The 12,984-nt window shown below is 37.2% G+C and overlaps 1 protein-coding gene across 1 annotated transcript in view; it reads right to left on the reverse strand.

Annotated features, from left to right (window-relative positions):
• LOC311077826 (complement C3-like) overlaps positions 1–12,984 on the reverse strand; it is an 82,115-nt gene that overhangs the window by 19,130 nt on the left and 50,001 nt on the right. Inside the window, exons 29-35 of the mRNA XM_084106457.1 lie at positions 11,758–11,910; positions 11,507–11,566; positions 11,118–11,205; positions 10,980–11,028; positions 10,767–10,854; positions 4,691–4,796; positions 4,513–4,602 (exon numbers count right to left, since the gene is read on the reverse strand). Coding sequence (XP_083962583.1) covers positions 4,513–4,602; positions 4,691–4,796; positions 10,767–10,854; positions 10,980–11,028; positions 11,118–11,205; positions 11,507–11,566; positions 11,758–11,910 — 634 coding nt within the window. The remainder of the gene's footprint in view (positions 1–4,512; positions 4,603–4,690; positions 4,797–10,766; positions 10,855–10,979; positions 11,029–11,117; positions 11,206–11,506; positions 11,567–11,757; positions 11,911–12,984) is intronic.

The raw sequence follows: 12,984 nt of genomic DNA on the forward strand, positions 1-12,984 counted from the left end.
GGTCCCAGATGCCACTGAGGACTTCAACATTCACATGAGTCTCAGTACGTGAACATGGTAAAGTGAAAATCTTGGAAATGAAAGGTATGTACAATGTTTTTAGGAATGGCACAAAGGTCTCTGTCTTTGAAGTGCTTTTTTGGCATTTGTTGTGTATCTTTGGATTATGTTGTGTTGTAAATAAATCCAAACAATTTAAAAGCCATTATTTTTTAAATCTCCTCATTTACAGTATTGTGCAAGGTTGCTCAGAATGATAGGGGCCTGATAGCTCCTAATAGGGCCGTTAGGGGAGGTTCTTTGTCTTTCTCAGGTGAGAAAAGCTTACATATTAATGAGCTCTCGCATAAGGCTTTTTCACACAAAACACGTCGTAAAATTTTTAAATCAATATATTGTCTTATCTGAATGAGCAGTCAGGGTGATTTTCACATAGTTTTGCAGCAAATATTCTAGGCTACGTCATACAATTTTCAAAAGTCTTGTGAAGAAATAATCAGTATGGGTTTCATGGCCTTATTTCAGTGAGAATTTTTTTTTGTATTTTCAAAAACCACGCATAAATGTCATTATCTCAAAACTACAAACTTTTACATACATGCTGCTGATATATTATTGTAGCAGAGTTTGTGCTGAATACAGTGTAATTAGACTTTAGCCATGAAAATGTCACAAGTAACAGAAATAACCAGAAATGTCAGAGCATGTCAGAACACCTCCAGGGCCCAGAAAACAGCTCAGACCTCAGAGGGTTAAAATACATTTTGTGGGTGTGTCTTTTTTATCTTACACAGTTAACCCTTTCAACCCCACAGGGAAATCCACACTATGAGTAAAAAGTAACAATGCAGTGAGATAATTAAGGGAATATGTAAGTGATTGTAAGCAGAATCACTGAAGAAAAGAGAAACACAAGAACAGAAAATAGAGAAACACAATAACTACGACTGACTTCCAGCCATTACACATTATTACACTTATTATTAACCAGTATGACTTTATTTCTGTCATACAGAAGTTGTTATTGAGATGTTTAATTGAAAATGTTTGGTTTGAAGTTACCGTTATAGAGATCAGTGCTTGCTTTAGTTGGGATGCTGATGCTAAAACATTAATTTTTCTTTTGCTGCTTGAGCTGTGTTTTTGCAAGTCACTCTTGTGCACACACAGTTTATGAATGACTGCAGTTATAATGATTATGATGACAAAATCATCATTTTGCTTGTTCATTCACTAAGGAATTCATTCTCACTTATTCAGAGTTTAATCCTCAATCAAAAGTGTTGCATTACCACCACTGTGAAAACGCAGCAATAAGATACAATGACTCTTTTTTTTTTAACACATGATGCATAAGCAGAGAAACAGAGCTACACTGTGTTTTAGAAACACTGAGATATCACAATTTAGCACATTAATCTCAACAATGGTGAAAATATTTATTTTTTATTATTATTATTATTATTCATGCAGCAGTGCATGCTGGGAGTTTTATATTATCCTGGAACCCAGCATGCATTGCGACATGAAACTTTTCACCATTGTTGAGATTCATATGCTGATTGTTGATATCTGTGTGGGTCTCAGTCAAGCAGGAGTAAAATAAAATTGAATGCACTATATGATTACGATATTCTTCAGAAGACTTGATTACAGAAATATTGATTTCATTTTGTAGATTCACAGATATATGCTAAATATAACTATAATTTCAATGACTATATACAGGAAAAAACTAAAAATCAGGCATGTCCAGGATGATTGTGACATCATCACAAAAAAATAAAAACACCTGATCATCTTCCTCTTGACTGTTTCTTGCCATAACAAATGTGTTTTATAAACTCACTGTTACAGCAGCCAGAGAGAGATAAAAGGTAAGAAGTCCAGGGACAAGAGACCAACTAAAGCAAATACTGATCTCCATCATGGTGACAACAAATTTTATTAATAACTAAATCTCTGTTAATTCTCAACAAGAACTTTTGTACATGTAGGAAAGAAATAATCGTAAACTGGTTTGTAAACTGGTTTTTAACATCTATATATAATTTATACAGTAATGAATATGCTTTTTTCACATTTGATTACTTTATTCAAATGTCTGTACCTGTTAGATCTACCTGAAAAAACTCTAAAAACACTGTTTATTTCATTTGTAGCCTTTCTTTGTTGTATTGTATATATTTATCCTATTTGTAATTCGATTGATTGTTTTTATTTTGTTACTGACTGCTTACTTGTTTTAAATTCACATTAATTAGGCTGCTAGTTTTTGTTGTAGTCTCAAAATTGGATTAAATAATTGATATTTCACTGGTTTTGACAAACATTTGAACCGCTGACCCAGTCCTCAGCACTGAGCCCTGCTGAAGCAGCTCTAAATATGTGCTGTGCTATTAAATGAAAGATAAAATATGATAGAGCAATAGAATGAACAATGACAGTACAGAAGTACAGTACAGAAGCTCATACAATGCATTTTAGCAGGCTTAATTAAGCATGAAAATAACTGAAAGAAATATATATATTTGATGAACAAATTAAGCCAACTAATATGATTTATAATCTTTTGGTTTATCTACTAATACATTTGAAAATTACAAATGCAGTGAAAATTCAGGTATCGGTTACGGTATCGGTATCGGCGAGTACCAAAAATTACAGTATCGGTATCGGACTCGTTCTGCAAAAAGTGGTATCGGGACATCCCTACTGGCGGTAGATCCTTTTCCTATTTAGCACCAAAACTCTGGAACAGTCTTCCTAACATTGTCCGGGAAGCAGACACACTCTGTCAGTTCAAAGCTAGACTAAAAACACATCTATTTGACTTAGCATTCACATAATACATTATAGACTTCTATAATTCCATATTAGGCTGCATAGATTAGGCCAGCTTGAACCGGGAACACTTCCCATGAATCCATGAACTCGTTACATCATAAGAAAAATGGCGTCTACGTTAATATTAGTCTTTCTGCTTATACCGAGGTTTACCGCAGTCCGCCAGATCCAGGCCGTATCCAGATCAGATGAAGGACCCGCGCCTGGATGCGACGACAACGCAGTACTGAAGTGTCAACTAGTCTCTCCGTTTCTGAAGTGAGGTGGACCCCGGCCGTATCCAGATTAGATGGTGGATCTGCACGACCCAACCATCCAACCATCCCTGAAGTGCCGGCCTCATCGACACGACCAATCTGACTTCTGACCTGTAATGCTGCCTGGATCATAATCATACACTGTTCGCTCGTTGGCCAGAGGAGAACTGGCCCCTGACTGAGCCTGGGTTCTCCCAAGGTTTTTTTCTCCATTCTGTCACCTGATGGAGTTTTGGTTCCTTGCCACTGTTGCCTTGGCTTTTGGCTTGCTTAGTTGGGGACATTTAATATTCAACGATATTATTGATCTGCCTAATTAGGGTGGACAATGATGCAATTTTCTTCTAGAAACAAACTTTGTTGTATTATTTTCATTTTATCAATGTGAAGCTGCTTTGATACAATCTGTATTGTAAAAAGCGCTATATAAATAAAGGTGACTTGACTTGACTTGACATAAAGGGTCTCTGCAGCAAAAGTGAAAGTACCAGCGGCCAGCGGGTGAAATGTTTCGAAATGTCTCTTTGCACAGCAAAGCACCCGTTTAAATAAAAGGATAAAGTTTATATAGCCTACTTTTACATTTTCGCTGCTGTTCTAAAATGATTTTCGCCATCACCTTAAACACGCAGCAGCTGCTTGAATCCCAGTGCAGGAGCTGTAGGTTACCACAGAAACGTAAGTGGTTAGTTGATTGCTGTGGGGACTCTTGACACTCGCGAACAGCACTGAACACCCACGTCTAAACGCACATTTTTTATCGTTTGTTGGTAAAGGGTGAGAGACCTTGCCATAGGTTCCCAACCACTGGTGTACACGAACACGAACTGCCGTGAGACTGGGCTGGTCTGACAGGCTGGGGGGCGTGGCATCACGATGGTGGCTCTCCATCGTGATGTCGGGGCACAACCCTATGACCAAACATTTTCAAACATTTTATTTGCAGTTGATTTCAGGCTGTGTGGCTTTAAGTCAGTAGTAATTGGTGTGTGTCATTTTCTGAGAGTGCAAGCATGATGCTGAACCAACATCACATTGTAACATTGACTCAACACCATCACCATTGATTTATGGATGAAATTTACAAAAAATGTCAACATCAATTGCTGGAGCAAAAGAGATGTTGATTCAATAAAGCTAACACTGACACATTAACATTAGCAGACAGAGGGAGAGAGAGGGATATATATATATATATATACATATATATATATACAGAGAGAGAGAGAGAGAGAGAGAGAGAGAGAGAGACAGAGAGAGAGAGAGAGAGAGAGAGAGAGAGAGAGAGAGAGAGAGAGAGAGAGAGAGAGAGAGAGAGAGAAAGAGAAAGAGAAAGAGAAAGAGAGATAAAATTAATGAAATAAACATTTATCTATTTAACTGCTGCATTGATTCTGGATGCCAGTACCTTCTGCACACCAGCAATGATCTCCACGACACAGTTTGTATATAGCGCCATCCTTCCTCTCAGGGTGGTAGAACTTTGTACAGCGTGAATCTAGAAGAAAAAAAAACGTATAAAAGATGACTGCTGCATTATTCTCTCAAATAGCTCTGGATAAAGTGTGTATGTACCAGCAGCTCACCTGGTGAGCGATATTCATACACAGTGACTGCAGCAGGTTGAAGCTGTCCCACATTATACATCTTGTGCATTCTGAAGGAAACTGTTTTTTTATTTTTATGATAAACCTAATGAGACAGAAATCAAAGCACATTTATGACAGTCACAAAACTAATAATAGTACTTAACATTACTATTAATATTAAGGCAAGACACCACAGGTGAATAAGGTCATTTTTAACTAATAGACAATCACCATACTTTTCCAGTTCATCAAGACATTACATTTTGTATTACAAATGCAGATGATTAAATACGCAGATGAGGCATTATCTAATTAAAAATGAACTAATTTGCATTCATTTCCAGGACTGAAATCAGAGCATTGGATAAAGCCAGGTTACAAATTCTTGGTGTGTGTAAGTGCTGCTGAAGTTGAGATTTCTGAAAAAGAAAACCTCACAAGAAATGTATTGCGATTTAAATCTACAACCTCAAATAAACACTTAAATGTGTATTTTAGATGTTTTCTTTCCACTAGTCTGAAAGAAAGTCACCTTATAGAAGCAAAATCTCAAAATTGACCAGTGCAGGAAAAACAAACAATGGTTTTATGTGTTTTTTATAACAATGCATGGATTTAAAAAGTTTTTGTCATTTATTTGATTAAACAGATTTTGCCAGACATTGGTTAGAAAGATCGCCCTTTTCTACCATGTCTGCCATATTATGTAAATCAAAAATCAGTGTATTAAAGGCATAATGACATGAGAAACCTAATTTTCGAATCTAATGCTCTTTTGACATACAATATGTCATTGTACTGTTGTAACCTTTTTCAGCAAAACCAGGAGACGTTTGGGATACGTTCAAGAAGTTATATTCTTTATTGAGGACGTTGCTGCATTTCTTCCAAACAGTCTGACTAACGTAACTTTACATGGTTTCTTTATAGGCATTTCAGTGGGCTGTCCTTAATGGTGCTGACCATGCACACAGCCTTAGTTAGGGATGACCACTAAATCTAATCATCTAAGGACAATAGAGGCAATTGCCCCAACTGAGATAATGGTCCCCTCTTTGAGAGTTCTTAAAAACTCTCACAAAAATACAAATTTAGACACTTAAAAGTTCATTCTTGTAACTTGAAAAAGTTACAGGCACAAGCATGATCTGTGTTGTTCATCTGTAATTGCATGCTGACACAGAAACAAAACATGCAATTTAGGGTCCGTGAATTTTCTGCGTTGTGTATTTTTCATTTTCTTTGGTGATAGTTCGTTCAGCAGTGGGTCTGGTTGTCTTCTTGAGGTTGGGGCTTCATACGCAGATGAGACGGTCGTTGCATATGGATCTCGGAAAAGCCATCAAGTTTTATCTGCACACTGTAAGACAGAAAACAGAAAAACAGAGAGCAGTATTTCTTCAAAACACTACGGTTGTAGCAGTTTAAACACTATGGTTCTATCGTTTTCAGAGTCTACTGTTGTCGTTTCATTCTTTCCCTATTTCTTAATTTATTTGACACCTATGGACCAGTGAGGTAAGGATGGACTAAATCGGGAAAGGCCTATGAGGTAGTGTCTTCACCCTGGGTTCACCCCCGAAGCCTGTTGCGTTCAGTTCTTCCCAGGGCACCTCACTTGTCCGTGTCCTATTCTGTCCCTGTGTTGTGTACACACTGTACAGTGTGTGAGAAAATTGGCACATTTCCATTCTCCAGTGAAACATCAGTCCTTGTAGACATCATTAACAGAGGATGGTTGTCTGACTGCAATATTCTGTGGCATAACATTTAAGGCTGTGAGTATACTGAATGTCCCCCAAACAAAGGCTGTGACAGTCAATAAGTCTTTCATCTTTGTTGTGAGTTACTGGGGAGATTAAGCAATCACAGCCCAAATGGTTAACACCTCAAAAAGCTTACCCACGAGTCCAATGACGAGGGGAGGGGTTGCTTCAAAGTAGCAAACAAATGTAGTAAAATCTGCATAACATTGTTAACTTGTCTTAAGTTATTTTTGTTTTTTCTACATTCTTTTCCAAAATGTCCGTGCTTGCCACAGTAAGAACAACTGGCTTCTCTAGGACTTTTGCGTTTCTTTGGCTTCTCTGAGTTGAGCTTAACAGAAACTGCTGCAATTCTTACTCTCTCTTTGACATCAGAATCTCTCTCCCAAATAGCTAAACTGTCCAAGTTGTCTTCCAGGGTTCTCGTACACCATGTGATGTTTAAGTAAGGCAACGCCTTTCTGTGTTCTGGCAAAAGACAATGAAACCATGTGCGAACCAAAGGGCCATTAACACCTTCTCTGGCGTGTCTGCAATTCCACTGTACACTGCAGCTGACTGACAGAATCGTTCTGTGTACTCACAAACAGTTTCACCCTTCTTTTGTACACAATTAGTAATTTTCAACCAATCGATTTTGGGTCCTAAGATATTCTTTAGGATTTTCAAAACACCTTCTCTCAAATCGCCTTTACTGACATTTTGAAACTCAGAATTGTTTACAGCACTTTCAAAATCATTGAATTCTGACTCAGTCAAGATCTGTGATATTAGCTGGGTGATTTCAGATAGAGACATTTCATAGAGCCGCATCTTTTTGGACAACTCTCTTCTAAACTCAGAAAAATTTCTTTGCACTGATGGCAAACTTTCAGCAAGTCTCTCGATATCTTTAGGATCTAAAGATGTTTTGACTGCTTGTGGCTGCAATATGGGGGTTGCAAATTAAACTGTATCAACACCTTTTCCCTGAGGCTTTTGTCTAGCTACGCACACTTCAACTGCATTTACATCTGCATTGACATTGTCCTCTATACTATCAAAAGACTGTAAATCAGGATAGCTTTCATCTGACTGTTGGTCTTCTAAATCACATTTGGTTGAGGCTTTGTTATGGCCCACCTTTGTCTTGAGACAGGACATGCGAGTCTTCAATTGTTTGTTCTGATCGTTTAACGTAGCAATACAACAAGCTTGTTCTTGTGCAATGGATAAGCTAAATTCTCTGTGACAACAGATAATGCCTTTCACATTTTTCTTCCTGATACATGCACCCAACACTTTCTTGCAATCTTCAATTGACCATACTTTGTCTGCCTCAATGCCAAATTTCTTTGTTAAATTCAATCTGACTTTCTCAGTCACGATGGAGTCCATGTGCTCTGATAACAAAGACTTGAATTCACTATCTTTCCAAAAAGGTGTAATCTGTCTAGTACTTTTCCTAAACATTTTGTGAATTTCTGTTACCACAAACAAACACTAAAAAAAACTTCTCTCTACTGTCTTGCAAACAGAGGGTACAATCTTATTAGCACATGACGCTAAATTTCTCTAGCTTACAGATAGGTCTTCTCTACATACACACAATATTAACATGTAACTGTTAATCTTCCCTGCCAACAACAGGGGATAAATTTCATCTCTAAAAGAAAACTTTTTTAGAGGCTTATCTTTAGTTGACCAAACTCTACAGCTGTTTGTTAACTACTTCTCTGAACGACGCAGAAGAAAAAACAATTTTGTACTGGTCTGCAAAGGTTCTTTGAATGGAGTGAAACTCACCGAATCATTGGTTGTACAGAAAAATTTCGTCTGGAACTCAGTCAGCTTTGTTGAGATCTTTGAGCTTGAAGTTTCAAGATTCAGTCTGGAACTCAGTCAGGCATTGAGATCTTTTTGGAGCTTGAAGTTTTCAATCTGGAGGAAGCTGGAAAGATTCAGTCTGGCAATCTTTGTCAGATCTTTTGTTGAGCTTGAAGTTTCAAGATTCAGTTCTTTGAGCTTAAAATTCTTTGAGTTTCCTTTGTCTCCATCCGGGTCGACAATGTTTAGACAGCTGACTTACAGCTGACTTCTGATCAGTAAATTGATGCCATCATGTTCACCTTGAATGCCCAATACAGTGTAATTTACCTTAGTTTTTCATGTGATGTTATGTAAGGAAGTAGGATCAGCAGATCTAAAACATATTCTTAAATTTGAATCCTTCAGTACCATAAAAAATTGTGTATGCTTAAAAACTCAAAACTTCCTTGTTAGTCCATAAACAGCTTTTATAGAAACCAAGCTGCAAAAACGACCCATTTTCACTTCCTTTTCTTTGACATCATAGAGATTGACATGGACTGCCTGCACACACAGATCTACTTCTTCATCATGAGCTCTTTGTCTCTGATCACTGACAGATGAAGTGACAAGCAGGAGAAAAATTAATCAGTGAACTAAAAATAACATTAGCTTCCAAAGAATCCTAATACTAGTAAAAGTTTATTTCCAACTATTTGAATGTCTCAATAGAGCATTATCTGTTTGTTCGGTACATTTCACTGTGGATTCAGATGATCTCTGTTGGTCTGTTGTGACTTTCAGAAGAAGTCATTGGAGTTTAGGGTCAGTAAAAGCTCTTTTTGCTTTTCAGTTATGACACTTACATTATATTTACAGTTCACTTCTACACAGCAAAATCCCCAGAGTTAAATTAAGGGTATGTTTACCCAAAAATGGTATGCTTAAATCTGAGAAGTTTTTCCTTTGAGTTTTCCACATACACCATTGTCAAAACGATCCCCAATCACACAGATCCCCCAAAGCAACTAAAATGCTGTATTCTGCTGACAAGGCCATTAGATGGCGATGAAACACTATACATCAATCAAACTTATTTAAAAATAAGTTTTTAAAAGTTTGCGTTGTCAGGCACCCACAATGCTGTTGTCATGTAAATCAACAGCCAAAACGCATAAAACATTTTACGTTTTTAGCTGAAAATGGTGTTGTGTAAACAGCCCTTAACTCTGCTCAAGAGTACATATGGTCCCACTCTAAAGAGTGTTAAAGTAACTCTGAATCAGAGTTGAAGCTAATAAAATAATAAAATGATTAATTAAAGCAGGGCTCAGTAGTTTCGGGATATCTTCGCTATATTCTCGCTTTTTGCTCGCAGGTTTCTCTCTAGAGCTCCCCCCACAGCTTCGGAATAGATATTTGACAACACTGTTGTAAAAACTCGTTGGCGATTCTCAAACACCATGGCTAGTATCAACGACATCAAAGCAGATGGGACATTCTTTAAAACGTCTTCTTCATTCGGGTTCGAACAGCGTGAGGGAGCGCAATAATGACAGCATAGCAGATTTCTTTTAGCCGTAAAGCAATTGTTTACATCGCGAGACCTGATATCACGCAATACTTCCTGACACGGCGGCCCGCCGGCTCAAAGTTGCAAGTGCGGATTTTCTGCTCACGGGCACCAGGGGGGTGCGAAACGACCACCATTCAACCCGAAATAAGTAATATAACCATTCCAATGACTCCGAAGCTGTTCAGTTAAGGTACAAAAGTTACTTAGATCACCTTTAAGTGATGATTGAATGTTAGTGATGAACACCTGATGATAACAAGCAGAAATATAGTTGCAAGCAGCGATACGGGGCCAAGCCCCTGAAGCAGCAGCAAAAGCATTGCAGAGCAGGAAGAGCAAAAACAACAGAAATTGAACATGCATGATAAAACAGCTGGTTCAGAAGTACAGGTAAAAATGAACTTAAAATGAACAGAAGTTCAGATGAGAATGAATAAAACATACTTATTTCTAATCCAAGAGAAAGAAAGATTAGTATAATACTTGAATAGCAAAGATAACAAAGAAATCACAGATTTAATGTCTTCTTTTCTCTTCAGTTGATTTCATCTAAGGCTGTGGCTGAAGTCAGTTGTAGTTCTTGTGTTTCGCTTTTATTCTGTTCTTGTTGTTTCTCTCTCCTTCAGTGATTCTGCTTGTTAACAGCAGGTATTCCTCATTAATGCTCAATCATCACTTAATCAATCACTTAATCAATCTCTTTAACTTTAACTCTGACTTAAGTGTTACTTAAACACTCTTTAGAGTGGAACCATATCTGAGCAGAGTTAATTTAGCTCTGGGGATTTTGCTGTGTATATAATATTCCTCATGATGAAGTTTTTCTAGCTTATTTGCAGTTCACTTAAATAGTCCTGGAGTGTGATTTTTTTATTAATTTTTTTATAGTTCAAATATCTGCAATGTATGTTTCTTAATATGAAATTTCATATCCTCACAGCACCTCTGTAGGACCTCCTTCGTGCTTTTGAAATCCTGTCAGTAAACCGACATCCAGAACAGTCCTGGCATCTGTTGTTTGGTTTTTGTATCTGTGGAGATAAATAAATCTATATAATATATTATTTACAGGTTTATGAACTCAGTCCCTGTTTGTGCATTAAAACAAGAAGAAACTTGAAACTTGAAGAAGAAACTTGGTCATATTTTCACTCACAGGATTTCCACAGTAAGCTTGTAGCTTTCAATGGCTCCAAGGAAATGTACTGCATGGAAAGATAATTCAAATACTGATATTACACACTGCGAGTTTCAGCTTTACAGCTATGAACAATGAAACAACTTTCGATCTTACCGCCATGCTCGTGTTCCATTTTAACACTCAAATCAAAGAGTTTACAGTCAGATTTCTCAACAGGTTTGGCATAATACACTGTGAACACCTGAAAAAGGCCAAAAACACTTTCATATATAATACATTATGTCTTTGTTTTCCATTTATAATATTAATAATGTTTATTTCCCAAACAGTAGAATAGACAGACAGACAGATAGATGATAGATAGATAGCAAATGAAATGAAACTCGATTTTTAGTTTAGTGCATGGTATCTTTACAGTAACATACCGTAGATTACAGTAAATAACTGTATAATTAACAGTAGTTTTAATTAAAGTTTTACAGTTTGGAAAACTGGAAAATATGTAGTTTTTTTTTTTTTACAGTGTAAACACTCAAACTCACTGTGAGAGTTGCTGTTCCAGTTCCTGTTGCAGTCACATTCAAGTATTTATTTAGCCAGATCTGTTGAATGAACATGTGCAGATAATTGTGTCATCAGAACAATCAAATAATGATGTACCAGTTGATGTGATCCATTGAAGTTGTGTTCATGTCATGAATGGCAAAGCTTCCATAATTCCTCATTCACTGCAATCTTTAACTTATTTTGTCATCCGGAAAAGGAAACAAAACCCATCAGCAATGCATTTTACCTGGTCTGTCCATGCAATATGTACACTCTGTCTTTTAAAAATCCATCTGGTAGGTCTGTTTATTCCTTCCACTGTGAGCTCCACATCCAAGCTTTGTAGGTTCTTCATCTCTGTATGATATTCAGCCACGGCCTGGAACACCATGATGGTCGCCTAAAACAGGAGCATCCAAATATGACTTTTCTTCTACTGTTTCTACTTTAAGACAAAAGGAGAAATTCTGAAGAATGTTTGTGTCAGATATTTTTACATAAAAGTGATCACAACAGTATAGTAAAAAAGTACTTTTGCATCCTTTTTAAAGGGGACCTATTATGCTCACTTACAGGTTCCTTGTTTGTATGAGGTCTACTATAATACATTTACTTCACTTAATGTTCAAAAATATTAGTTTCTTACAATATACATTGTTGCAGCGCACATTTCCACCCTCTGTTTTAGCTTTGGTTTCTTTAAAATCTGCCTTTCAAAAAGCTTAGTCTGTTCTGATTGGTCAGCTGGCACGAGTCTGTTCTGATTGGTCAGCTGGCACGAGTCTTTTCTGATTGGTCAGCTGGCACGAGTCTGTTCTGATTGGTCTGCCGCTTAGAACTTGTGCTGGAAATGTAATATCCCTTACCATAACCAGTGAGTATCAGCTCCAGAGGCTTCCTGAGATGCTGTAAACACGTATGCTAACTATGGCATCAGTGTTGCCATATCAGTTTGAGTCTGAGTCGGATAATGACAGTCAAGAAGAACAAGTTGATCGACCCGAAGCACCTCCGTAAGCACAACTTGTGAACCACTGTTTCTTAAGTTCATCTGCTTTAGGAAAGCCGCAGTAAGGGGGTTTAGATTCAGGGTGGAAATAACAGTGTCTCTTGGACGTGGTGACAGCACACTACTTACTAACTCAACCAGGCCTCACTCCTTTTTTTGGGCGGGAATGTTAAGTTTTAGTAAACTTTAAGCTAAAGTTAAAGTATATATTTGGTCACCATTATGGTGATCAACATTTCATCTAGTTGGCCAGTTTGACTCTTGTCGTTTTATGGGAGTTTGTTGTCTTTGCAACTAATGATATGTTTTGGTAAACATTGTTTCAAAGGAAGCCAGCATCAAAGATGATCAGGTGAAGTAGTATTCAGCATCATAAAGTAGAATAATTCACTTATCTTATCCCCGGCCAAAAGTGGTTATTTATTATTAATAGACTATATTCACCAACATAACTTTCTTGCAACA

This window comes from Abramis brama (assembly GCF_963993115.1).
Source record: "Abramis brama genome assembly, chromosome: 2".
Taxonomy (NCBI): domain Eukaryota; kingdom Metazoa; phylum Chordata; class Actinopteri; order Cypriniformes; family Leuciscidae; genus Abramis; species Abramis brama.